The 25,749-nt window shown below is 45.1% G+C and overlaps 1 protein-coding gene across 1 annotated transcript in view; it reads left to right on the top strand.

Moving 5' to 3' along the window:
- LOC126176068 (uncharacterized) overlaps positions 1-25,749 on the top strand; it is a 951,488-nt gene that overhangs the window by 576,299 nt on the left and 349,440 nt on the right. Inside the window, exon 5 of the mRNA XM_049923202.1 lies at positions 25,052-25,111. Coding sequence (XP_049779159.1) covers positions 25,052-25,111 — 60 coding nt within the window. The remainder of the gene's footprint in view (positions 1-25,051; positions 25,112-25,749) is intronic.

Below are 25,749 nucleotides of genomic sequence, written 5' to 3'. Positions count from 1 at the left end.
CATGGTGTGGGGAGCGATCTCCTACACTGGCCGTACACCACTGGTGATCGTCGAGGGGACACTGAATAGTGCACGGTACATCCAAACCGCCATCGAACCCATCGTTCTACCATTCCTAGACCGGCAAGGGAACTTGCTGTTCCAACAGGACAATGCACGTCCGCATGTATCCCGTGCCACCCAACGTGCTCTAGAAGGTGTAAGTCAACTACCCTGGCCAGCAAGATCTCCGGATCTGTCCCCCATTGAGCATGTTTGGGACTGGATGAAGCGTCGTCTCACGCGGTCTGCACGTCCAGCACGAACGCTGGTCCAACTGAGGCGCCAGGTGGAAATGGCATGGCAAGCCGTTCCACAGGACTACATCCAGCATCTCTACGATCGTCTCCATGGGAGAATAGCAGCCTGCATTGCTGCGAAAGGTGGATATACACTGTACTAGTGCCGACATTGTGCATGCTCTGTTGCCTGTGTCTATGTGCCTGTGGTTCTGTCAGTGTGATCATGTGATGTATCTGACCCCAGGAATGTGTCAATAAAGTTTCCCCTTCCTGGGACAATGAATCCACGGTGTTCTTATTTCAATTTCCAGGAGTGTATGTATGTCGAACTAACAAACAGTCTTTTATTTAGTGTTAGATACGAACTTTATATGTTGAGATGATAGTAATAATGAGGTTAGTGGCTAAGAAACGAGAGTAGGTACACAAAACGATGACATTTTTATCTTGTATTATGCTTGTGTAATTCGCTGTTCACATGAAGTAGATTTTTCAGTGTACTGAAAAGTGATTGCAGTAGCTTAAAATCTTGAAGAGGCTCCTGAAAGTCTTACATACACTATTCAAACACGCACTGACTTATTTTTTGCTATTTATGTCTGTCAGTTCAAGAGAAATAAAACAGATTACACTTTTCATTTTGTGTTATACTTACTTTTCATTTTGTGTTATACTTCTGTCGACAACTGAGTAGATATTGTATGTAACTTAAAGTAGACAAATTAATCACGTTACTAGTAAGAACGGAATGCAGCTGCCGAAGTTTCCATGATGAATAGTCCCGCACGTCGAAGCAAGCCATCTACACTCATGCCTCATGCTTGATCGACCCAGCGATGTGGCGCAGTGGTAAGACACCGGGCTCGTATTCTGGCCATCAAGACATAGTATTTCCGTGGAGTACCCAAATCACTTAAGGAGACGTCGAGATGGTCCCTTTGAAAGGGCACACCCGATTTCCTTCCCCATCCTTGACACAATCCGAGCTTGTGCTCCGTCTCTGATGACCTCCTTCTTCCGTTTCTTTGCTATGAAAAATTTACCAGCAGTGTTGTGTTTTCTTTGGAATGAATTAGAAACTCCTGTGATTATACGGCAGCACAAAGTTAACCTGTGGAGTCCAGAAACATGCACAAGCCTCTCACGGAATCTCCACTCATTGCTGCTTCACCCCTCCTCCTTCTCTCTCTCTCTCTCTCTGTCTCTCTCTCTCTCTGTCTGTCTGTCTCTCTCTCTCTCTCTCTCTCTCTCTCTCTCTCTCTGTCTCTCTCTGTCTCTCTCTCCCCTACCTCCCTCTTTGCGTTCCCAAAGCAACTACTGACGACATTCCTAATGGAACCACTCCTTTTATTTACAGTGTAAACCATTTATTTTTATGTTAATTCGACCAAAATCCTAAACGAGTCATTAAAAGAATCCGTTTCGAAATAAAAAGTCAAATATTTCACGTGGCTCCAAGGCCCGTCCTGTGGCAGGCGATGTGACACCTGCGACGTATCTGCACAGTTGCTTTGGTGTCTGCACGAAAATAATGAGCAGTGCTTTAGGACCGTATTACTCGTGTAAAAATAACACGAAAGACTATACACCTTCATTTTTCTGAAAATGGTTAGTTTGATTTTTTTGAGATATTGGATGTTGCGACCTCTTATTCTGCTAAATAGTCTTCTACGAACATTTATTGCTCAGCACAGCAGATCGTCGGATTACTTGATAACGTAGTTCCGGTAGTGAGTAGAGTGAGAGGCATGCTGCATGCTGCTACTCCTACACGTTCGACTATGCACACCATTTGTAAAATACAGCAAGTGATAAGGGTAATAAACTGCTGCTTCAACCAAGACAGTATGCGTGGCATTCTCATAAATCGTAAACCAAGCATTGCAGCACCCGTGTTTACACTGTATGAGTTAGAAATACAGTTACAAACTTTGGTAGAGGATTCCCAGCTCTGGAATAAGAAGTCGATGCGTTGCAATTGAAATCCCTCATTTTAGAGTTGTTAATATGAAGAGTAGAGGTTGAAAATAGCGCTTCAGTTGTAAGGTTCATTTAATTTTTCAGTAGTTAAAGCATGACCGGTTACAGGCTCTTACATGCCCACGATCTGTGAATCCGAGCGCCGCAGTGGACGAGTACAGGACGCGGTGTATTCGAGCGCAGCTGAAAAATACAAAGAACCTTACAATTGAAGCGGTATTTTCAACCTCAGCTGTAATGCTCAGTTGCGGCTGTTCCTCCCGCAGGATTGATTGCAATGCGAAAGAGAAGGACACACCTTATTATAGCAGGCCGGGTAACTTTTAGTGAATGCTACCCTACGCTTCAAAGTGACCCAGAGAAATGACACTGTTTTTCAGTACAATCACGAAGTCTGTAAACGACGGTCGAAACGTTCAACCGATCGGCCAGTTCATCGACAACAGGAATCCGTTCCTCGGTCACGGAGGCATTCGTGAATAGCTGTGTGAATGTCGTCATCATTGGAAAATCTCTTTCCCCGCAGATATTCTTTCAGCTTGCTGGAAAGCCCACGGTGCAAGATATGGACTTCCCTATCGGCATTACCCACATCTGTGCGAGTTTCGTCATATTCTTGGCATCATTTCTCTACGTCTGAACGCGGCATTGCATTTGCTCCATATAACGCCAGAATTTCGAGGCGAATCTGAGTGCAATTTAGACGTTTTACTCCCGAGAATCGTTCTGTCCCGCCTACTTCAACTTTGGGGGAAGTTCCTTGTTGCTCCGGCATTTCAGTCGCACGCTGTTCTGTGTAAGGCAGCAGAGCTCCCTCCTGACAACGCGCCATTCATGAAACGCAGTCGTCTTAGCGTCGTGCAACATGTGTAACTAATTTTACGAAGTTCCTGCATACAAGCACATTTTATAAATTTACACAAATTCATTAAAAAATGTTCATATTGTCCGCCATTTCCTTCTGCAGAGGCCGGCCGGTGTGGCCGTGCGGTTAAAGGCGCTTCAGTCTAGAACCGCGTGACCGCTACGGTCGCAGGTTCGAATCCTGCCTCGGGCATGGATGTTTGTGATGTCCTTAGGTTAGTTAGGTTTAATTAGTTCTAAGTTCTAGGCGACTGATGACCACAGAAGTTAAGTCGCATAGTACTCAGAGCCATTTGAACCATTTTGAACCTTCTGCAGACGCATTGCTCTTCGAATCCTTTCATGCACCGCTGGAGAGTGTCGAATGGACTCGCAGGATCTGTGACACGTTGACAGAGCGTGTCTTCATTTGGAATATTTACTGCATAAAGCATTTTCTTTAATGGACCTACGTATAATAAATCACCATAATGTCGTTGGGAGACCGTTCGCGCCATGGAAAACTAGTCTTCCACGGTTCATTTGTCATTTTTCAGCTCGCCCTGGACGATGACTGAAATGAATTATTAGTGAACCGTACACAGAAAAATAACACCTCTTACACACCTTTATCGTCTGCATATATAAAGCCTGGGCCATAAATCAGTTGTCAAAGATACATTTGGTGCAGTTAATACTAGGCAAATTAAAATACAAATTTATTATCAACACAGAAATACATTGGAGTTCACTGGACCTTCAATACTGATTTACAAATTTGGTAAAAAATCTTCCGGGACTAGAGGTTATCAAATTCTGATTGGATCTGTTCCTTCAAATGCTCAACATCCAGAACCTTAACCGAGCAAAACTAATTATTATTATACCCCCGAGTGAAAAACCCACGGTGTCATATCTGGGATAGTGGATGCCATCCAGTATTACCCTGTCTGCTAATCTATTCATCAAAGTTTTCTACATCTACATCCATACTCCGCAAGCCACCTGACGGTGTGTGGTGGACTCTCACAATTTCTCAATAATGTGGCGTGCTCCATGTTGTTCCCAAATCCACTTCTCCTTAACTGGCTGTAGAACAAAAACACACAGTGATGTCTGCTCACTCTGCTATTCGCCTTAAAAGTAGCTTAGTCGTTCGAAAGAATGCTTGCGATAGGCTTCTTGTCGAGTTGCGTACAACTCGCAGAATTATATACACACACCTGACCGAACCATCTTCATTTAGATCTTGAAGTAAAGTAGGCCTATATGGTCTCAATTTCAGATTTTTCTGCGTCCATCGTAACGTATTCTTGCTACTCCATAATTGTAGAACGCTTTTCTTTGAGATTTAGTCGTCGTCTGCTCAAAACATTGGGTGACAACATCAAAATTCTCTTCGTAACAGGCATTGGCTTAGCTGAACGAGAAACCTCCGCTACCGACCCAGTCTCTTCAAATCTTAAACTTAATTTGCGAGAGCTTATGCACATGTTTGCAAAACACGGTGAAAACATGACCAAAATTGCAGTGATATCTGTAATTTGTTTGTGGGCCGGCCCCGGTGGCCGAGCGGTTCTAGGCGCTTCAGTCTGGAACCGCGCGACCGCTACGGCCGCAGCTTCGAATCCTGCCTCGGGCATTGATGTGTGTGATGTCCTTAGGTTAGTTAGGTTTAAGTAGTTCTAAGTTCTAGGGGACTGATGACAACAACAAACAACATAACCTCAGACTGCAAGGGTCAACTGACTTGTGGGTACTACGCACAAGTCAAGTTCACGACTGACTACCACTACCTTTGGCAAAACAAGGCCTAAGGATTGCCAGTGGAAACTAACTTACAGCCCTCCCCGTAAACTCCGCAAGCCGCTGTACAGTGCATGACCGAGGATAATTCGTACCGCTATTAGCGATTTTCACTCCCATTGGGTGAGGGAAAAATGTCTATATGGCTGTGTGCGCGACCCAATCTCTCTTACTTTGTTCGTATGATCTCTACCAGAGATATATGATGAAGGAACCAGAATTATCGCACAGTCTTTCGTGAATATTGGTTCTCTGAATTTACCCTACAGGGTACATCGAAAAATCTTCTCAGTTAAGTTCTTCGAGCGTCTTTGTTGCTCAGTGCGGGCTGTAGCGAGCGACCCATTATGACTCAAACAGAAAAAAATGGCTCTGAGAACTATGGGACTTAACATCTATGGTCATCTGTCCCCTAGAACTTAGAACTACTTAAACCTAACTAACCTAAGGACATCACGCAACACCCAGTCATCACGAGGCAGAGAAAATCCCTGACCTCACTGGGAATCGAACCCGGGAACCCGGGCGCGGGAAACGAGAACGCTACCGCACGACCACGCTCAAACAGAAGTCTCACTAGTATTTCTATGCTATTTCCTTCACAGATATACTGTCGTTTCTCAGAATCTGGTCAAAAAATATACGTCTATCATTACAGGATATTTTACGTATTCGTGCTATGCTGTAACACATCTTAGTGTTATGCCCAAATATATGTACTATGTGACGGACTTCAGACTTCACCAAAGCCGGCCGCGGTGGTCTAGCGGTTCTGGCACTGCAGTCCGGAACCGCGGGACTGCTACGGTCGCAGGTTCGAATCCTGCCTCGGGCATGGGTGTGTGTGATGTCCTTAGGTTAGTTAGGTTTAAGTAGTTCTAAGTTCTAGGGGACTTACGACCTAAGATGTTGCGTCCCATAGTACTCAGAGCCATTTGAACCATTTGAACTTCACCAACGATCTTGTGAAAGGATACTGTCTGGTTCTTTCTCTTTCAATTAGTTACGAGCATTATCTTACATTTATCCACGTTTAAAGTGAGTTGCGGTTCATTATGTCTACTACAGATTTTCTCAAATGTTTCGAAGTTCCTTACGATCGTTGATCGACAGTACTTCCGTATGGGAAACAGCATCATCAGCTAACAATATAATAGTGTTGCTGTCCCTATGTGATATAGCTCTTAAGCGCATTGACAACATTAGGGGCCCTATTAAACTTAATTGGATAACTGGAACACATCAGATATTAAGTTAGTGTTTATTTCGTTGGTTCCACTGTTGTGTTAAGTCTGGGCTCTTCCCTGCACACGTGACCCTGTGTTCGCGTCACACTACCAGGCACGGTAGGGCTGAAAGCTGTCTTTCGATTTGAAAATTGCAAGTATTAAGATCCCAGAATACTGTTAAAGATGTATCTTCTTCACAGTTGAGTTAGTGAAAACATTCCACTACACTACAAAATCCGCTAGTCAGTAATCTTAACAATTTATCTGGCGGCTTGTTTATCTTTAAGAGATAGTAGGAATGAGCAAGGAGACAATTAATTTCCTGATTTTCCGCAAAAAGTGAATCACCGAGTGCTGCCATTGTGAAATAATTTTGTACGTATGAGATTACATTCCATCCTTCGCAACAGTGATAGCTGATGGGCCCTTTGCCTAACTACAATTAAATTTCCTGATTCTGAACACAACCACATCCATTTTCTTAAACCGCACCTTCGATTAGTGCAATGAGGAAAGTAACTGTCACTGTCAGTAAGGCGTTTAACTCTCCCGTATCGAGTTCAGTCCGCAATCGAGAGATAAAGGAAAAATTTTAAGCATTATAATGTGATAATACTCATGAACCTAACTCTCAATATTCAAAGATAAAAATTAGCAGTCAATCGACAATTGATTAATTTATAGTTAAGAAAATCACTTTGGTGTCTAACCTACATTTTCACATATTAAAATTCGGTTCTGGTGTAACATAGCATATGCTCTACAAAGTGTATCATTTAATTTACTTCTTGGACAGACGATCAATGAATAGTCTAAAAAACCGGAAGAGAAAGTGTGTGCCCGCAGTTCTAACGAAGATAACGAGCTGGAAGACTTAAAAGGTAAGTACCTCCACGTAAGGCGTGTATTTGGCAGTCTGAAAACTCTTCAAGGGAAGGGGGAAAAGAAACGGCGCCCCACGAAGGAATTATTCGAATGGGATCGAAATTGTAGATGTGATGCGCATGTACATAGTAAGAAACTATTACAATTTAAGAAATATTGGATGAGTTATTCAAGAGAAAGCAATTCACAAATTGCGTAAGTCAGTAAGGCGTTTGTCCAACTCTGGCCTGTATGTAACAGTTACGTCGCTTGGCACTGTTTGAAAGGGTTGTTCAATGTCCTCCTGAGGGATATTGTACCAAATTCTGTCCAATTAGCGAGTTACATGGTCAAAATCTCGAGATCGTTAGAGGGCCCTGCCCACAATGTTCCAAAGGATCTCAGTCGGGGAGATATCCGGCGACCTTACAGGTGAAACAGGCAGCAAGAACTACGGCCGTAGTAGGGTCTGGGAAGCACGAAGAGAGACAGCAGAAACCATCGCCGTGCGCGAGCGAGCGTTATCTTGTTGAAATGTAGAGAATATCGTCGACGTACTGCTGTGCGGTAGGGTGCCGAGGATAGCCTGCAACGGGGGTTCTGCTATGAAAAGAATCCATCAGACCATCATTCCTGATTGTTGGGCCATTTGGAGAGCAACCGACAGGTTGGTATTCCACCGCTATTTGGGGCGTCTCAGGATACGTCTTCGACCTGGAATCTCATTGACGAGAGTAGAACTGTCTTCAGTGATGAGACCCGCTTCGAACTGAGCCCCGACGACCAGCGAAGTCATGCCTGGAAACGCCCGGACAGCGATGGGATACCGAACTGACTGTCGCCGGTCGGACGGCACGACAACCGGGAGTTATGGTGTGCAGTGCCGTTTCTTTTCTTAGTAGAAATCCTCTGGTTGTCATCCGTGGCACCCTTAGAGCGGAGCGGTAGTCTACACCCCGTTTTGTTGCCCTTCACGGCAAGCCATCCTGGGCTTACATTTCAGCAAGATAATGCCCGTCCGCACACGGCGTGTTTCTTTTGCTTGTGTTCATACTTTCCAGAGCCCACATTGGCCAGCAAGATCGTCCAATCTTTCCCCAAATGAGAACCCTTGCAGTATTACGAAATGGCTCTGAGGACTATGGGACTCAACTTCTGAGGCCATTAGTCCCCTAGAACTTAGAACTAGTTAAACCTAACTAACCTAAGGACATCACAAACATCCATGCCCGAGGCAGGATTCGAACCTGCGACCGTAGCGGTCTTGCGGTTCCAGACTGCAGCGCCTTTAACCGCACGGCCGCTTCGGCCGGCGCAGTATTACCGGCGGGATCTCCAACCATCTCAGGATTTCGACGATCCAACCCAGCAATTGGACAGAATTCCGCACGATATCCCTAAGGATAACATGGACCAACGCTGTCAATCAATGCGAATAACTGCTTGCGTTGTGGCTATAGATGGACCAATGCGTTATTGACTGGCTAAATTTGTAAAGCTCTATTGAAGAAATCATCCAATTTTTCTGAAATTGTAATACTTTGGAGATACATGTCCATCACATCTACTAATTTTCGTCCCAGTAGGATAATTCCTTCGTGGTGCGCCTATTTTTTTTTTTTTTTTTTTTTTTTTTTTTTTTTTTTTTTTTTTTTTAACGGTATTTATGTTCGTGGATGCCCAGAATACACGTCAGTATACCTGAAATTTTTTGTCGAATTAAACTGGGTTGGAGGGCTTACGGAAGGAATTCAACAGTTTTTGATCAATGTGTACTGCCGGTTTTAACGTACGGGTGTGAAACTTGGACTTTAAATGAATTTTTCAACAGGAAACTTGGAACTGCTCAGAGAGCTATGGAAAGATCAACGTTAGGTCTCACTAAGAAAAGTCGACAGAAAAGTGAAGACATTCGAGCAATAACAGGAGTAAAAGTTATTATAGAACAGGTTAAGACTCTAAAATGGCAATGGCAGGACATATTGCAAGATCGAAGGATGGAAGATGGACAAAATCAGTTTTCGAGTGGAGTCCCGGAGAAAAACGAAGACCACCAGGAGACCACCTGACCGCTGGGATAAGGAACTCAGGAAAGTTGCGGGCTTCGACTGGCAGAAGACAGCAGCGGGCAGAGATGCGTGGAAAAACCTCTTAAAATGTATTTAAGAACTTAAAGAGGCTACATCTTGTATAGATTGAATTAGCTGGACAATAAATTAAATAAATAAATAAGTACGTTAGGTAAAACGCAAGAGCGAATTCGCTTGCAGATGGTGTGTTATCGGTTCGTGCTGTGAGAGCGCGGTTTCCCCGGCCTGGCGGAAGGCAGTGAGAGAGCGGCGCTGTTCTAGGTTAGGTAACGAGGCGCGGCCGCAGCGGGAGTTACGTCCGGGCAGCACGCGAGGCCCCTGGGAAGTGGCCCGCTTCCAGGGAGCGACCGCGTCCGGGCCAACCGCCCACAACAGCTCACGATACGCCACTGCCTCTGCACTCGTTCCAACAGGCGCAGCGTGCTGCAGCAGATTTACTAACATCGCTGCCGAGTATCATTCCCACAAAGAGAAGCCGGCAATAACCTTGTTGCTTCCATAGCTCTAGAAATAGGCACATTACCGGTGAAATGTTGTGTAGAGAATAAAGGCGATTCCCTTACTACACTACTGGCCATTAAAATTGCTACACGACGAAGATGACGTGCTACAGACGCGGAATTTAACCGACAGGAAGAAGATGCTGTGATATGCAAATGACTAGCTTTTCACAGCATTCACACAAGGTTGGCGCCGGTGGCGACACCTACAACGTGCTGACATGAGGAAAGTTTCCGACCGCTTTCTCATACAGAAACAGCAGTTGACCGGCGTTGCCTGGTGAAACGTTGTGATACCTCGTGTAAGGAGGAGAAATGCGTACCATTACGTTTCCGACTTTGATAAAGGTCGGATTGTAGCCTATCGCGATTGCGGTTTATCGTATCGCGACATTGCTGCTCGCGTTGGTCGAGATCCAATGAATCTTAGCAGATATGGAATCGGTGGGTTCAGGAGGGTAATACGGAACGCCGTGCCGGATCCCAGCGGCCTCGTATCACTAGCAGTTGAGATGACAGGCATCTTATCCGCATGGCTGTAACTGGTCGTGCAGCCACATCTCGATCCCTGAGTCAACAGATGGGGACGTTTGCAAGACAACAACCATCTGCACGAACAATTCGACGACGTTTGCAGCAACATGGACTATCAGCTCTGAGACCATGGCTGCGGTTACCCTTGACGCTGCATCACAGACAAGAGCGCCTGCGATGGTGTACTCAACGACGAACCTGGGTGCACGAAAGACAAAGCGTCATTTTTTCCGATGAATCCAGGTTCTGTTTACAGCATCGTGATGGTCGCATCCGTGTTTGGCGACATCGCGGTGAACGCACGCACATTGGAAGCGTGTAATCGTCATCGCCATACTGGCGTATCACCCGGCGTGATGGTATCGGGTGCAAATGGTTACACGTCTCGGTCACCTCTCGTTCGCATTTACAGCACTTTGAACAGTGGATTGTAACATTTCACATGTGCTACGACCAGTGGCTCTACCCTTCATTCGATCCCTGCGAAACCCTACATTTCAGCAGGATAATGCACGACCGCATGTTGCAGGTCGTGTCCGGGCCTTTGTGGATACAGAAAATGTTCGACTGCTGTCCTGGCCTGCACATTCTCTAGATCTCTCACAATTGAAAACGTCTGGTCAATGATGGCCGAGCAACTGGCTCGTCACAATACGCCAGTCACTACTCTTAATGAACTGTGGTATCGTGTTGAAGCTGGATGGGCAGCTATTCCTGTACTGGCCATCCAAGCTCTGTTTGACTGAATGCCCAGGCGTATCAAGGCCGTTATTACGGCCAGAGGTGGTTGTTCTGGGTACTGATTTCTCAGGATCTATGCACCAAAATTGCTTGAAAGTGTTATCACATGTGTTGACCTTCAGTTTTATCTAAGATAAAATAGCTAAGTAAGATCCGTCCTATCCGTTACTGATGATCCGAGAGAGTCCTGATGATTGAGAAACTGTTGCAATGTTTTATGAAAGAAATAATAGTAATTAAAATTTCAGTAATTTCCAAGATTACAATGAACAGGTTCAGTAAAAGATATTTCGTGTGAATTTTTCATGGATAAATAAGTTTTCAGTTTTATGCAACTGTAATCAGCCAGAAATATTTGTTAACGTGTTGAGCAAAAACAATAGTAATTGTTCATGAATAGTAATAAAAATTGAAGTTGCATGAAATCAATAATTCACTAAAATCATATAACGAACTTTGCCATTCTTTTAGAATCGAAATTTTAAAATCGGAAATTAAGCAAGGCAACTCACAGGAAAATCATTATTGAATTACGCGGCATCATAACGACAGTTTTTAAGGTAAATGACAGCATTCAGTAAGTAACAAACATAAATAACATTTTGAATAAGATTAGAAACAGTAAGCATTACAGTGAGGAACGTTACAAAATTATTGCATTTACGTAACTGTTTACTACTGATATGTTGTGATTTTGTTGTTCTTTGACTATTACTAATTGATTCCACGAGGTGCTACTTAATTGAAAGGAAATCTGTCCAGTGTGACATATCCATCTGAAATTACGCCAGGGCAATATTTACCACTTTTGTGCTGTTTTCGCCTTGCAACAAAACCAAGCAATCTCGGGTTAAGTTTTTCACCGATAACAAACAGTGATTATATTGACAGTAATTTTGCTCACGTAGTGAGCTGACGAACGTTATTTTTCTGTAATTCATTTACTAAACTCATGAAATTTTCCAAATTCAAGCAACTGCTGTTATTCCATCCAGCCTGATTTTGTATTCATGTAAACTTAATTGAGTTTTTACTTCTTGTCGTCATTGCTGCAAGTACAGAGCATTGGTGATTGCGCTATAACTGCACCTACATTTCACGGATTTCATTTATTCTTCGGAATACATGCCTTTCCCACGTGACAGGGAACTTTAGGTACACGGTCCATTTAAATCCTAAGTAGCCGGAAGTGTAGTGGATGGTTATAAGTGCACTCTGTCACTTTGTTATCTTGATTCCTAGGATGTCGCCATACAACATGAACTGCCCACATTTTTAGGTGATGGTTACAAATAAAGTAGTAACAAATTACTTGTATGGTCATCGTTTCCCGATATGTTTAAAAGAGAGTGACAGAAACATTTATGAAAGGTTTTCTGTACTTAACTGTACTAAACAGACTATTTGAGACTGAGTCTCCTACCGTGCCAAATAAATTGTTCTGTCATCTGCTTTGTCGCGTGAATAAAAGTACAGTAGAATTGTGGTGCTTCGCGATGTAGTCGAAAGACACTTATCGATAACGAGAGAAGGCTGTGACGTTATTTTTTTAATCAATCTTGTAACTGGATGATGAGGCCTATCACGATTCGAAGATACCTTTACATATGTCTCTGAATCCTCTTCCTTCTTCAAGTTGACGTTTCTGTCATATTCCATTCCTCGGCGATTGTCCCAAGAACCTCCTCATTTCCAATCAGCGTATTTAACTGCAATCAACCGTGTGTTAACTCGAACGGGTCAATTCTGTCCTTTTTTAATTTCCGTGAGTCACCTCCAGACAATGCTGTCCTTCAGATATGCGTTATTAGACATTCCTTTTTCAAGTTAAGGCCTACCTTTGATACTAGTATATTTCTTTTGGGAAGGAATGCTGACTTTTCATGTGCTGATCTGCTTCTCATATCCTCGTTCCTGTGTACGTAACGCATTATTTTGCTTAAAGTAACAGAATTTCTTCTAATATTTTCTTCTTTCTTTGCTTCACTATCAACCCATTTCTAAGCTCTTTGCACTGTTCATACCATTCAATAGGCCCTATAATCACGGGATCTTATCATTGGTATTGTTTCACCCTGATTTTAGTCCTCTTCGTCAACCTTTATTTTATTTCTTTCATTGATTTCTCTGTATGGAGACTGAACAGTAAGGGAGAACGACTTTTGAGCATTTTAAGCTGAGGACTTCCCTCTTATTGCTGCACTCTCGGTGTATGTTACCCGTCGTTCGCTGTGCAGCTCTGGCGACGGCGCCCACTAGACAGCCGTATGCCGCACCAGTAGCTCCGGCCGCTACCTGCGCTGCGTGGGTGTGTGGCTGCCTTTGCCTATCTCCCTACGGGGGCGAGGTGTTGTAGTGGTCTGTCTAGGCGGCGATAAGAGGCGCCTCGCGCTAATCCGAGATAACGGATATCTTCCAGGAAATCGTCGTAGGCCGGACGCTGCAAGTTCTCGCTTCTGAAAACCGAGCGATAGTGATTCCAGTCGAAAGGTTTGAACGAGTTTCTTCCTGCTGTCTGTTTCTTTCCCTTAGTCAGCTTCAACGTATGCTGAAACTTCCTGGCAGGTTAAAACTGCGTGCCTGGCAGGGACTCGAACTTTGGAAACTTTGCCTTTCGGCCGGCAAGTACTCTACCGATTGAGCTATCAAAGCACGACTTACGACCCGCCATCACAGCTTACTTCCGCCAGTGCTTCATCTCCTACCTTCCAAACTTCAGAGAAGCTCTCCTGCATACCTTGCGGGACTGGAAGAAAGCATATTGCGGTGAGTTGCTTGTTTCGAAATGAATTTTCACCCTCTAGCGGCGGCCCGCGAAAGGCCAGGAAGTTTCATCAACATGTCTGTCTTTTACATTTAGCTTAAGCAGCCTTTCTTAAATTATTTTGTATGTTATGTGATATTACGTAACTATGTTCAATGTCTTCTCTCTCTCTCTCTCTCTCTCACACACACACACTCACTCACATACACACACACACACACACACACACACACACACACACACACACACACACACACGCGCGCGCGCGCGCGCGCAAATTATATTCATAAAACTTCAGAGTAGTCGCAGATGAAGTTTTCAAGCAGATGTGATTTGAGCTTGTTCTGTTAACTTACTTCTTTTTCTATGTGCTAGATTCTGTGAATTACAAAAGTAGTCTCAGATTTTACAGTCTGAATACCTCACTTTTCTCTGTGCCACGCTAAGGCCGATTGCTGAATAGTGTACGTCATTTCAAAAATGGCTCTGGCACTATGGGATTTAACATCTGAGGTCATCAATCGCCTAGAACTTAGAACTACTTAAACCTAACTAACCTAAGGACATCACACACATCCATGCCCGAGGCGGGATTGGACCCTGCGACCGTAGTGGTCGCGCGGTTCCAGACTGAAGTGCCTAGAACCGCTCGGTCACCACGACCGGCTGAACGTCATTTCTCTCTTCTAGCTTTGTATTTATGAATTCTACTGTTTTTTCGCATTTTGATCGATTATCAACAAAACACTTCATACGGGAGTAAATGAGAAAATACGAATTGTACTTCCAGTAAAATAAAACAGGACGCAGAAGTAACAAACGCGGGTTTGCCCACACGCTACGAGACTCCGACGGCAACAGAACTGCCTGTCGACTCTGGCTTCTTATATTATTGTTATTACTTAAAAGTTTAATTCCATAGGACCAAATTGAGGAGCCAATCATGATGCTCATGGGACGAGTCAGCACATAAAATTACATCATAAAAGTTAGTAAATAAAATAAAATTTTCCGTAATTCTATGCGGATTGCAAGTTGCTGAGTACGCATTAGCATAATAAACAATATAACACAGGAATTTGTGTAATTTTTTTCCAGAAACTGCACGACACAATAGAAGGAGTGAGTCACGAAAAAATTCTTTAATGTAGATTTGAAAGTGAGACGATTACGACTAAGATTTTTCAATTATTGTGACAGCTTATTGAAAATGGATGCAGAAAATACTGATCGCCTTTGTGGACAAGAACCAAAGAGGTGCGATCCACATGCAGATTTTATTTCACCGTAGCTAGTTCTAGGAGTACTATCAGCTGAGAAAATGGATAGGATAACGATATGCACATATACAGAGGGCGGTAGCATCACGTACGGAAGGTACAAAAGGGCAGTGCATTGGCGGAACTTTCATTTGTACTCAGGTGATTCATTTGAAAAGATTTCCAACGGGATTATGGCCGCACGATGGGAGGTAACAGACTTTGAACGCGGAATGGTAGTTGGAGTCAGAAGCACTGGACATTCCATTTCGGAAACCGTTGCAGTGCTCAGTACTTCGAGATACACAGTGTCAAGAGTGTTCCGAGAATACCAAATTATTGGCATCCCCTCTCACTAAGGACAACAAAGTGGCCTAAGGCCTTTACTTAACCACCGAGAACTACGACGTTCGCGTGGATTTGTCAGTGCAAACAGACAAGCAACACTGCGTGTACTAACCACAGAAATCAGTGTGGGATGTAATGACGAACGTATTCGTTAGGACAGTACGCTGAAATTTACCTTCAATGGGCGATGGCAGCAGACGACTGACGCGAGTACCTTTGCGAACAGCAGCGCCTGTCTTGGACCCTTGACCACATCAGTTGGACCCTGGACTATTGGAAAACAGTGGCCGGTTCCAGTTGGCAAGAGATGATGGTAGGGCTCGAGTGTGGCGCAGACTCCTCGAAGCCGTGGACCCAAGTTGTCAAGAAGTCGGTGTGCAAGCTGGTGGTGGCTCCGTAGTGGTGCGGGCTTTGTTTACATGGAAAGGGCTGGGTCCTCTGGTCCAAACGAGCCGATCATTGACTCAAAATGTTACTTGGAGACCGTTTGCAGCCATTCGTGGACCTCGTGTTCCCAAACAGCGATGGAATTTTTATGAATGACAATGCGCCATGCCATCGGCCCACAGTTGTTCACGATTGCTTTGAAGAACATACGAGGTGCATTCAAGTTCTAAGGTCTCCGATTTTTTTTCTAATTAACTACTCACCCGAAATCGATGAAACTGGCGTTACTTCTCGACGTAATCGCCCTGCAGACGTACACATTTTTCACAACGCTGACGCCATGATTCCATGGCAGCGGCGAAGGCTTCTTTAGGAGTCTGTTTTGAGCACTGGAAAATCGCTGAGGCAATAGCAGCACGGCTGGTGAATGTGCGGCCACGGAGAGTCTTTCATTGTTGGAAAAAGCCAAAAGTCACTAGGAGCCAGGTCAGGTGAGTAGGGAGCATGAGGAATCACTTCAAAGTTGTTATCACGAAGAAACTGTTGCGTAACGTTAGCTCGATGTGCGGGTGCGTTGTCTTGGTGAAACAGCACACGCGCAGCCCTTCCCGGACGTTTTTGTTGCAGTGCAGGAAGGAATTTGTTCTTCAAAACATTTTCGTAGGATGCACCTGTTACCGTAGTGCCCTTTGGAACTCAATGGGTAAGGATTACGCCCTCGCTGTCCCAGAACATGGACACCATCATTTTTTGAGCACTGGCGGTTACCCGAAATTTTTTTGGTGGCGGTGAATCTGTGTGCTTCCATTCAGCTGACTGGCGCTTTATTTCTGGATTGAAAAATGGCATCCACGGCTCATCCATTGTCACAACCGACGAAAAGAAAGTCCCATTCATGCTGTCGTTGCGCGTCAACAGTGCTTGGCAACATGCCACACGGGCAGCTGTGTGGTCGTCCGTCAGCATTCGTGGCACCCACCTGGATGACACTTTTCGCATTTTCAGGTCGTCATGCAGGATTGTGTGCACAGAACCCACAGAAATGCCAACTCTGGAGGCGATCTGTTCAACAGTCATTCGGCGATCCCCCAAAACAATTCTCTCCACTTTCTCGATCATGTCGTCAGACCGGCTTGTGCGAGCCCGAGGTTGTTTCGGTTTGTTGTCACGCAATGTTCTGCCTTCATTAAACTGTTGCACCCACGAACGCACTTTCCACACATCCATAACTCCATCACCACATGTCTCCTGCAACTGTCGATGAGTTTCAATTGGTTTCACACCACGCAAATTCAGAAAACGAATGATTGCACGCTGTTCAAGTAAGGAAAACGCCGCCATTTTAAGTATTTAAAACAGTTGTCATTCTCGCCGCTGGCGGTAAAATTCCATCTGCCGTACGGTGCTGTCATCTCTGGGACGTATTGACAATGAACGCAGCCTCATTTTAAAACAATGCGCATGTTTCTATCTCTTTCCAGTCCGGAGAAAAAAAATCGGAGGCCTTAGAACCTGAATGCACCTCGTACTGGACATCTCGAACATTTATGGGACATAATCGAGAGGACTTATATAGAGGAAGCATGGCTAAATATTTCTGCTGGGGGCTTCCAACAAATTGTTGAGTCCAAGCCACTCCGAGTTGCTGTACTAAGCAGGGCAAAACTAGGTTCGACACGATATTAGGTGGTGTCACCTCAACAAGCTCGCATTGTTAAGAAGAAAACGATGTTATGGAAACTAAATATTGAGAGTCCAGTGTGAGAACCCCAGCAGGGGTCGACAAGATGTTGTGGATTTAAAACGCACGTCGATGGAACTGCCTATTTCTGAGCCAAAAATACCCTTTGTGAATGGGAATACATTGCCTGCTGCAGTCAGCGTTATCACCTTATCAGAGCACGATCGGGCAGTGCGGGCTCTGAGAAGCGCTATCTCCTCTGACGCAGAGGCTTGTGACACTGTGACGTCACGGTGATAGCGGATTGCCCTCGCGTGACGACACACAGTGGTCTGCCAGGAAAAATTGCGTACAAGCTCGTCTACAGAACTATTTGGTTGGAATGAGCCCTCTGAGTTGTTCCTTCACATGGTGTGGTGCTTTGCCTCCTGGTTGACTTCTTTGATGTCAACCGCAAAAGAGTAACATTGGTATACTGGAAGAACGATCTTACATCAGGTGTTTCTTTCCGACGGTTCACCTGGTTCTCCGATAGCGGATGTGTCGGTTGCGTGACATTGTAGGATTTTTCGTAGAAGTCATTGATCCGTCATCTGAACCTTTCCCGGAGATAAGGCATTGCAAGATTTTCCATTTCCCAGTTGCAGTAAATATTTTACTGGCAGCTTCAAAGACATTTGAATCAAAACATCTTCACATATTCGCGCTTTTTTGTGTGTTCGTATTAGTTAGTACCCTCATCGTGTAATAGAATGCATCGCGTCAACTAAAGTGAAACGATAAATGTAATCACGTCGTATAACATGACACATGCCATCGTGTGATCCAACGTGGCATTTGTCATGTGGTGACATATGACACAACGTGTCATCAAAGTTTAGGATGCATGCATCCCCACTTTGGGATACTTCCTGTTGTAGATGAATCCCACTCTCGGATGATTCCTGCTGTATAATAGATGCATCCTACTCTCTAGAAGCACATAAGTTCTAAGAGAGCTGGGGAAGTAGGGTTAACTAGTAAAAAATTGCGGATATGTCAGGATGTTTTGATTTAAATGTTTTTGAAGCTGCCAGATAAGTCGAAAAGCTAGTTCCCATCTTTTACGTGACTAACTTTGCCCAGGGCATAATTACCTTTTTTGTGCTACGGTTTTTCATTCCGCTTGTCAACTTTAACTCAACCATAATTTTGACTTCAGACCGCCATAGCATGGCACACTGATGTAGAGTTTTGTTGACTCGGGCGATCACTGATGCGGTATACGTTTTCTTATTATCTTTCGAGCCACGTCTCTTACATCGTGGTAACCGATAAAGCTTCCACACGCAACAGGACGGCCATAAATGACATGTATTTTTCTACCTTTTTACAAAATTTGGACCGATTCGCACTAAGTTTGAAACATAGAAGTGCCGCTAGTACAAAAACTCACAAAAATCCGAATGGAGCTAGATTTTTGAAAGAGAGTTTTCAGTTTTTTTCGTACGAATGCACTTTTTATTTATTTAATTAATTTTAAACGTTTCCGCGCATTCAGTTCAAGTAAGAACGCATTTTATGTGCTGCATTTAGCTCGTCTTTAAACCATCATATCTCGACAGCGGGTAAAGATTATTGGATTAAAAGAAAATCGTTTTGGTTTTATCTACCGTCTGCAAGCTTGAATCGATTGGTACAAGTATAAACTACAGAACTAGCGACCTTCAAAAATATCACAGAACAAGGTTTTTTTTCACGTAAAAATCCAAAGTGAGCAAGATTTTTTCAAACTGTTAAACATACCTTAGACTGAGGTCATATACACCAGTCGTCCAAAATTTGAACCATCAGTCTCGCTCAGCGTAAAATTCGAACTGTGGACATATAAATGGTGCCATTAACTGAGCATTAATTTCAGCCGAATTAAAAATCTTGTGCAAAAGATTCGCACAATTTTGCCTTGGCATCACCTCCGGTTCATCGTCCCAACCTTTATACAGGGTGTTACAAAAAGGTACGGCCAAACTTTCAGGAAACATTCCTCACACACAAATAAAGAAAAGATGTTATGTAGACATGTGTCCGGAAACGCTTAATTTCCATGTTAGAGCTCATTTTAGTTTCGTCAGTATGTGCTGTACTTCCTCGATTCACCGCCAGTTGGCCCAATTGAAGGAAGGTAATGTTGACTTCGGTGCTTGTGTTGACATGCGACTCATTGCTCTACAGTACTAGCATCAAGCACATCAGTACGTAGCATCAACAGGTTAGTGTTCATCACGAACGTCGTTTTGCAGTCAGTGCAATGTTTACAAATGCAGAGTTGGCAGATGCCCATTTGATGTATGGATTAGCACGTGGCAATAGTCGTGGCGCGGTACGTTTGTATCGAGACAGATTTCCAGAAGCAATTGATCGGCGTCTTAGGGAGCACGGAACATTCCAGCCTATGACCCGCGACTGGGGAAGACCTAGAACGACGAGGACACCAGCAATGGACGAGGCAATTCTTCGTGCAGTTGACGATAACCCTAATGTCAAATGGTTCAAATGGCTCTGAGCACTATGGGACTCAACTGCTGTGGTCATAAGTCCGCTAGAACTTAGAACTATTTAAACCTAACTAACCTAAGGACATCACACACATCCATGCCCGAGGCAGGATTCGAACCTGCGACCGTAGCGGTCGCTCGGTTACAGACTGTAGCGCCTTTAACCGCTCGGCCACTCTGGCGTCAGCGTCAGAGAAGTTGCTGCTGTACAAGGTAACGTTCACCACGTCACTGTATGGAGAGTGCTACGGGAGAACCAGTTGTTTCCGTACCATGTACAGCGTGTGCTGGCACTATCAGCAGCTGATTGGCCTCCACGGGTACACTTCTGCGAATGGTTCATGCAACAATGTGTCAATCCTCATTTCAGTGCAAATGTTCTCTTTACGGATGAGGCTTCATTCCAACGTGATCAAATTGTAAATTTTCACAACCAACATGTGTGGGCTGAGGAGAATCCGCACGCAATTGTGCAATTACGTCATCAACACAGATTTTCTGTGAACGTTTGGACAGGCATTGTTGGTGATGTCTTGATTGGGCCCCATGTTCTTCCACCTACGCTCAATGGAGCTTGTTATCATGATTTCATACGGGATACTCTACCTGTGCTGCTGGAACATGTGCATTTACAAGTACGACACAACATGTAGTTCATGCACGATGGAGCTCCTGCACATTTCAGTCGAAGTTTCGTACGCTTCTCAACAACAGATTCGGTGACCGATGGATCGGTAGAGGCGGATGGCCTCCACGTGCTCCTGACCTCAACACTCTTGACTTTCTTTTATGGGGGCATTTGAAAGCTCTTGTCTACACAACCCCGGTACCAAATGTGGAGACTCTTCGTGCTCGTATTGTGGACGGCTGTGATACAATACGCCATTCTCCAGGGCTGCATCAGCGCATCAGGGATTCCATGCGACGGAGGGTGGATGCATGTATCCTCGCTAATGGAGAACATTTTGAACATTTCCTGTAACAAAGTGTTTGAAGTCACTCTGGTACGTTCTGTTGCTGTGTGTTTCCATTCCATGATTAATGTGATATGAAGAGAAGTAATAAAATGAGCTCTAGCATGGAAAGTAAGCGTTTCCGGACACGTGTCCACATAACATATTTTCTTTCTTTGTGTGTGAGGAATGTTTCCTGAAAGTTTGGCCATACCTTTTTGTAACACCTTGTATACTGTAACATAGCTACAGTAAGACCGATGTTCGGATTGATATATTTATATATATGTATGGCAGATGGTGCGGGCTAAACCAAAAACTTTTAACTTTTTACCCTATCTTCCTAGCACAAGTGGGAACCAAGAACTCACCCCCCCTCCCCCCAGACACACACACACCTCCCCCCGGCCATAGTTTCAAAAGAACGGCGTAGTATATCAGATTTTTACGAGAAAATGGACCATCGGAATTAAAGGGGTCAATGGTTTACTCAAACATTGATTCTTACAAATTAGAATGAGAGAAAAAGTTGGCCATGTGATAGTGCCCGAAGAGCGCTGTGAAACAAAAGTGCTGCTGGTCAGTGTTTTAAGTATGCTATTGACGGAACTGGCGTGCAGACGTGTAGCGTGTGGTTGCGCGATACTGCCTTCCCATTCCCGTTTCTCGGGCGTCAACACGGCGGTGGTGTAGTGCGTGGGAAGTGGAACAGATCTAAAACTAGAAGACCGCGAAAGCTGCTCAGCACCCGCCCTCGCGTGACAGAAGGCGGCCTTCCGCCTAGTCAGCAAAGCGCTGCCGTTCCGGGAACCGAGCTAAGGCGTCCGCTTCCAGCGGCGCCGTGCTGCGCTGTGCTGGCCGGGTTCTGCTGGGCTGGCGGCCCCACTCAAGCCGCGCCGTCATGGCGGTGGCTTCCCACGCTCTGACAGGTCGGAATGAGGAAGCACCACTCCGACGTTCTCACCTTCCCAAGCCCAGCTCTGCGTTATTACCCAACACGACGCTGCCGCGCGATTCCTGCCAAGTAACCATACAGCCTTCGATTCGGTAGTAACGATGAGCACGCTGTTTACTTAGTGGGCCCACGTCGAAGGGCCCCGTAACCAAATGGGGCACGATTTGTGAACGGTTTGAAGTGGAATGATCATATAAAATTAATTGTTGGTAAGGCGGGTACCAGGTTGAGATTCATTGGGAGAGTCCTTAGAAAATGTAGTCCATCAACAAAGGATGTGGCTTACAAAACACTCGTTCGACCTATACTTGAGTATTGCTCATCAGTGTGGGATCCGTACCAGATCGGGTTGACGGAGGAGAGAGAGAAGATCCAAAGGAGAGCGGCGCGTTTCGTCACAGGGTTATTTGGTAACCGTGATAGCGTTACGGAGACGTTTAACAAAGTCAAGTGGCAGACTCTGCAAGAGAGGCGCTCTGCATCGCGGTGTAGCTTGCTCGCCAGGTTTCGAGAGGGTGCGTTTCTGGATGAGGTATCGAATATATTGCTTCCCCCTACTTATACCTCCCGAGCAGATCACGAATGTAAAATCAGAGAGATTAGAGCGCGCACGGAGGCTTTCAGACAGTCGTTCTTCCCGCGAACCATACACGACTGGAACAGGAAAGGGAGGTAATGACAGTGGCACGTAATGTGCCCTCCGCCACACACCGTTGGGTGGCTTGCGGAGTATAAATGTAGATGTAGATGTAGATGAAAACGCTTGTGTATCGCTGCTTGCTTTTCTCACCGGTTTTCCGTACGCAATGTCCGTACAGAGCCAGATGTTTTGTTGCCTTTATAACCAGAGGCCCACTGGGCAGCTGGTTACGTCATCTTAGTAGCAGCACTTTCGGCCCCCCTGTAGTGACAGTGCACCTGTGCACTCCAGGTAAGAGCCAGCTATCCTATTGGTGACAAACTGCCTATTGGCAGTTCTTCGGCCGACGTTCATATAATGATTTTTCTGACGTTTCGCCAGCACGAGTGGCTGGCATTGTCAAAGCTTCACCCTCCATTGCCGGTGGTGAACTGGAGCCGAGCTCGCGGCCGCAGACTATATGTACCTGACGCGCCAACGTCCGAGGGCTTCTCCGCGGTCTTTTTCCGGTGCGGTTGTCCTCTTGCTACCTGCGACGGTCGTTCGCTGCAGTACGGTAAACCAGGATCCGTTTACCTTAAGGCTTTCCTCTTTGTTGTTGAAACCGTTCGCGTGTTTTTGTATCTCTACAGCTTCTCTGAACAAGCGCGTGTGGTAGTGGTTCCCTACAGCCACTGAATGAGACCGCACGCACTGAATGAGACCGACCACGTAGTAAAATTCGCCGACACGGAAGTTCTGGCTGTAGAGAAGCACTATCACACGCAACTGTTCAGAGAAGCTGTAGAAATACAAAAACACGCGAACAGTTTGAACAAGAAAGAGGAAAGCCTTAAGGTAAACGGATTCTGGCTTCCCGTACTGCAGCGAACGACCGTCGCAGGTAGCAAGAGGAGAACCGCACCGGAAATGACCGCGGAGAAGCCCTCGGACGTTGGCGCGCCAGGTACATATAGTCTGCGGCCGCGAGCTCGCCTCCAGTTCACCACCGGCAATGGAGGGTGAAGCTTTGATAATGCCAGCCACTCGTGCTGGCGAAACGTCAGAAAAATCATTATATGAACGTTGGCCGAAGAACCCGACACAGAAGCCAATAGGCAGTTTGTCAACAAGTGGCCACGAAAGCCTTAACAATTTTGAATCATATTGGTACGTAGTAGTAAAAAGTGCAGTTTAGATGGTCTAGCGGTTCTGGCGCTGCAGTCCGGAACCGCGGGACTGCTACGGTCGCAGGTTCGAATCCTGCCTCGGGCATGGGTGTGTGTGATGTCCTTAGGTTAGTTAGGTTTAAGTAGTTCTAAGTTTTAGGGGACTGATGACCTCAGAAGTTATATCCCATAGTGCTCAGAGCTATTTGAACCTTTATCTTCTGATATGGAAACCTTCATTTAGCAATAACTCGTAGAAGTAATGTTCCGCTCTGTGAGTGGCAAAAGTCTCAGAAAGTGATTTTTCCATTGGATTACTAACGTGACTATATAAATTAATAAACAAGTGAAGCGGCTATATCAATGGTACTACTGCGTCCACTCGAGGATCAAACGGGCACAGTCCCGCAATTAAAACACGTGCATTCGTCCTGTATTTAGACATTACTCAACGACTTTGTTCAACACTTACGATGGACGGAGTACTTTACATTAGCTGCTACCTAAGCGAAGCTTCAGGTACACAAATAACAAATAACTTCATTTTAAATATTCGAATAGCATAACCTGAATTACTGTGTCGTCATCGTCACTGCCGCCGGCGCGACCACCACCACCACCACCACCATCATCATCAATAAAGATCCTCTCCAGACATTGTTCACATGTGTGTGAAATCTTAGGGGACTTAACTGCTAAGGTCATCAGTCCCTAAGCGTACACACTACTTAACCTAAATTATCCTAAGGACAAACACACACACCCATGCCCGAGGGAGGACTCGAACCTCCGCCAGAACCAGCCGCACAGTTCATGACTGCAGCGCCAGACTTATTAATTGAGTATGGTCTTCAGCTGTTCGTATACGTGTTATTCATACATGTTTTACGGAAGCGCGCTCGGAAAACTTTTGACAGCATGTGAGTTGCCAAGGTCAAGTACGAATGTGGATTTCTGCGCTGATTAGATCCGTACTCACTTGATACAACCGTCATTGCGGTATCGGCAAACAGTTGGGATAGTCCTGAACAGTCAACTGCTTTTGTTTTTGTGTTTGTGTCGCTATACCACAGACGATTAACATTTTCACCTAAATAAAGGCGTCAGTGTCCACTGTACTTGAGCCATCCAATGCTTTCTGTGTATCCATTAAGCTACAGTAAGATCAGTCATTTCCTGCAAGGGTATGGCGGGAGAGTTAGTTACTGGGCTCCAGGGCTGTGTTTTAGTACTAGAGTGATGAGCAGTACATGTGAGCGACGTTTACTTGTTGTATTGCTGTCAATTTGTTTTGGAAATTTGTGGTAAGGTCTTACGGGACCAGACTGCTCAGGTCATCGGTCCCTAAGCTTACACACTACCTAATTAAACTTGAACTAACTTAAGCTAAGGACAACACGCACACCCATGCCAGAGGGAGGACTCGAACCTCCGACGGGGGTATCGCTGTCAAGTAGCCTTCTATTCAGGTAGCGGTCAAGCATTCTATACTGACGCTGGTCTTTTTATTGCAGGGAACCACTGAACGGGATTTCCGCCAGACGTGACACAGACGTCGACGCCGCCACTGTACGGTGAGTTGAGACCTCTATACTCACAGTGATTATTTGGCTGTCCTGCTCTCCCCTGGAATAACAGTGTAGAGCCGTGGTTGACACTTCACATCAATAACCACGCAGGTCTAAAATTGCGTTTTAGCTTCTTGGTTTACTCTTCCCTGGAGCATGGAAATCGCTCCGGTTGAATGCTTAAGCGTGACCTCTTGAAATTGCTTTATTTCTTGTACAGCTGTCTTAAGATTACCTCTCTGATCGCAGGCATTGTTTCGTAACTAGACATAATAAATGCACCGACATAGACCATGTCCACCTCACGGATGTGTGTGCTTGCGACAGTTTTAGTGCTCTACTCCACGTTCATCTTAACGTGCGGTGGTCACTTGATTAAAATAGGTTCCCGAGTCTGTCTGTGAAAACAGATTTTACAGGTATGCGCACTGCTGTTGAACGGTGATGACAGCAAGTGCGATCATAAGGAAAACATACCTCACGTCGATCAGAGTATGTGTACAGTACACATCTGAGGGTGGGGTTGGTAGCTCCTAAGTCGATCATGACACAGTCAGCAGAAACTAAAGATAATTTTCGCAGTCAGAGGCAAAATTATTAATAACCTCAACTTACGTAAAAGGTTTTGTGGGAAAATTTGCTCA

The sequence above is a fragment of the Schistocerca cancellata genome, chromosome 3 (assembly GCF_023864275.1).
Source record: "Schistocerca cancellata isolate TAMUIC-IGC-003103 chromosome 3, iqSchCanc2.1, whole genome shotgun sequence".
In the NCBI taxonomy this organism is placed as follows: domain Eukaryota; kingdom Metazoa; phylum Arthropoda; class Insecta; order Orthoptera; family Acrididae; genus Schistocerca; species Schistocerca cancellata.
The sequence above is the reverse complement of the archived record's forward strand: the minus strand, read 5'-3'. Positions and strand labels throughout refer to the sequence as shown.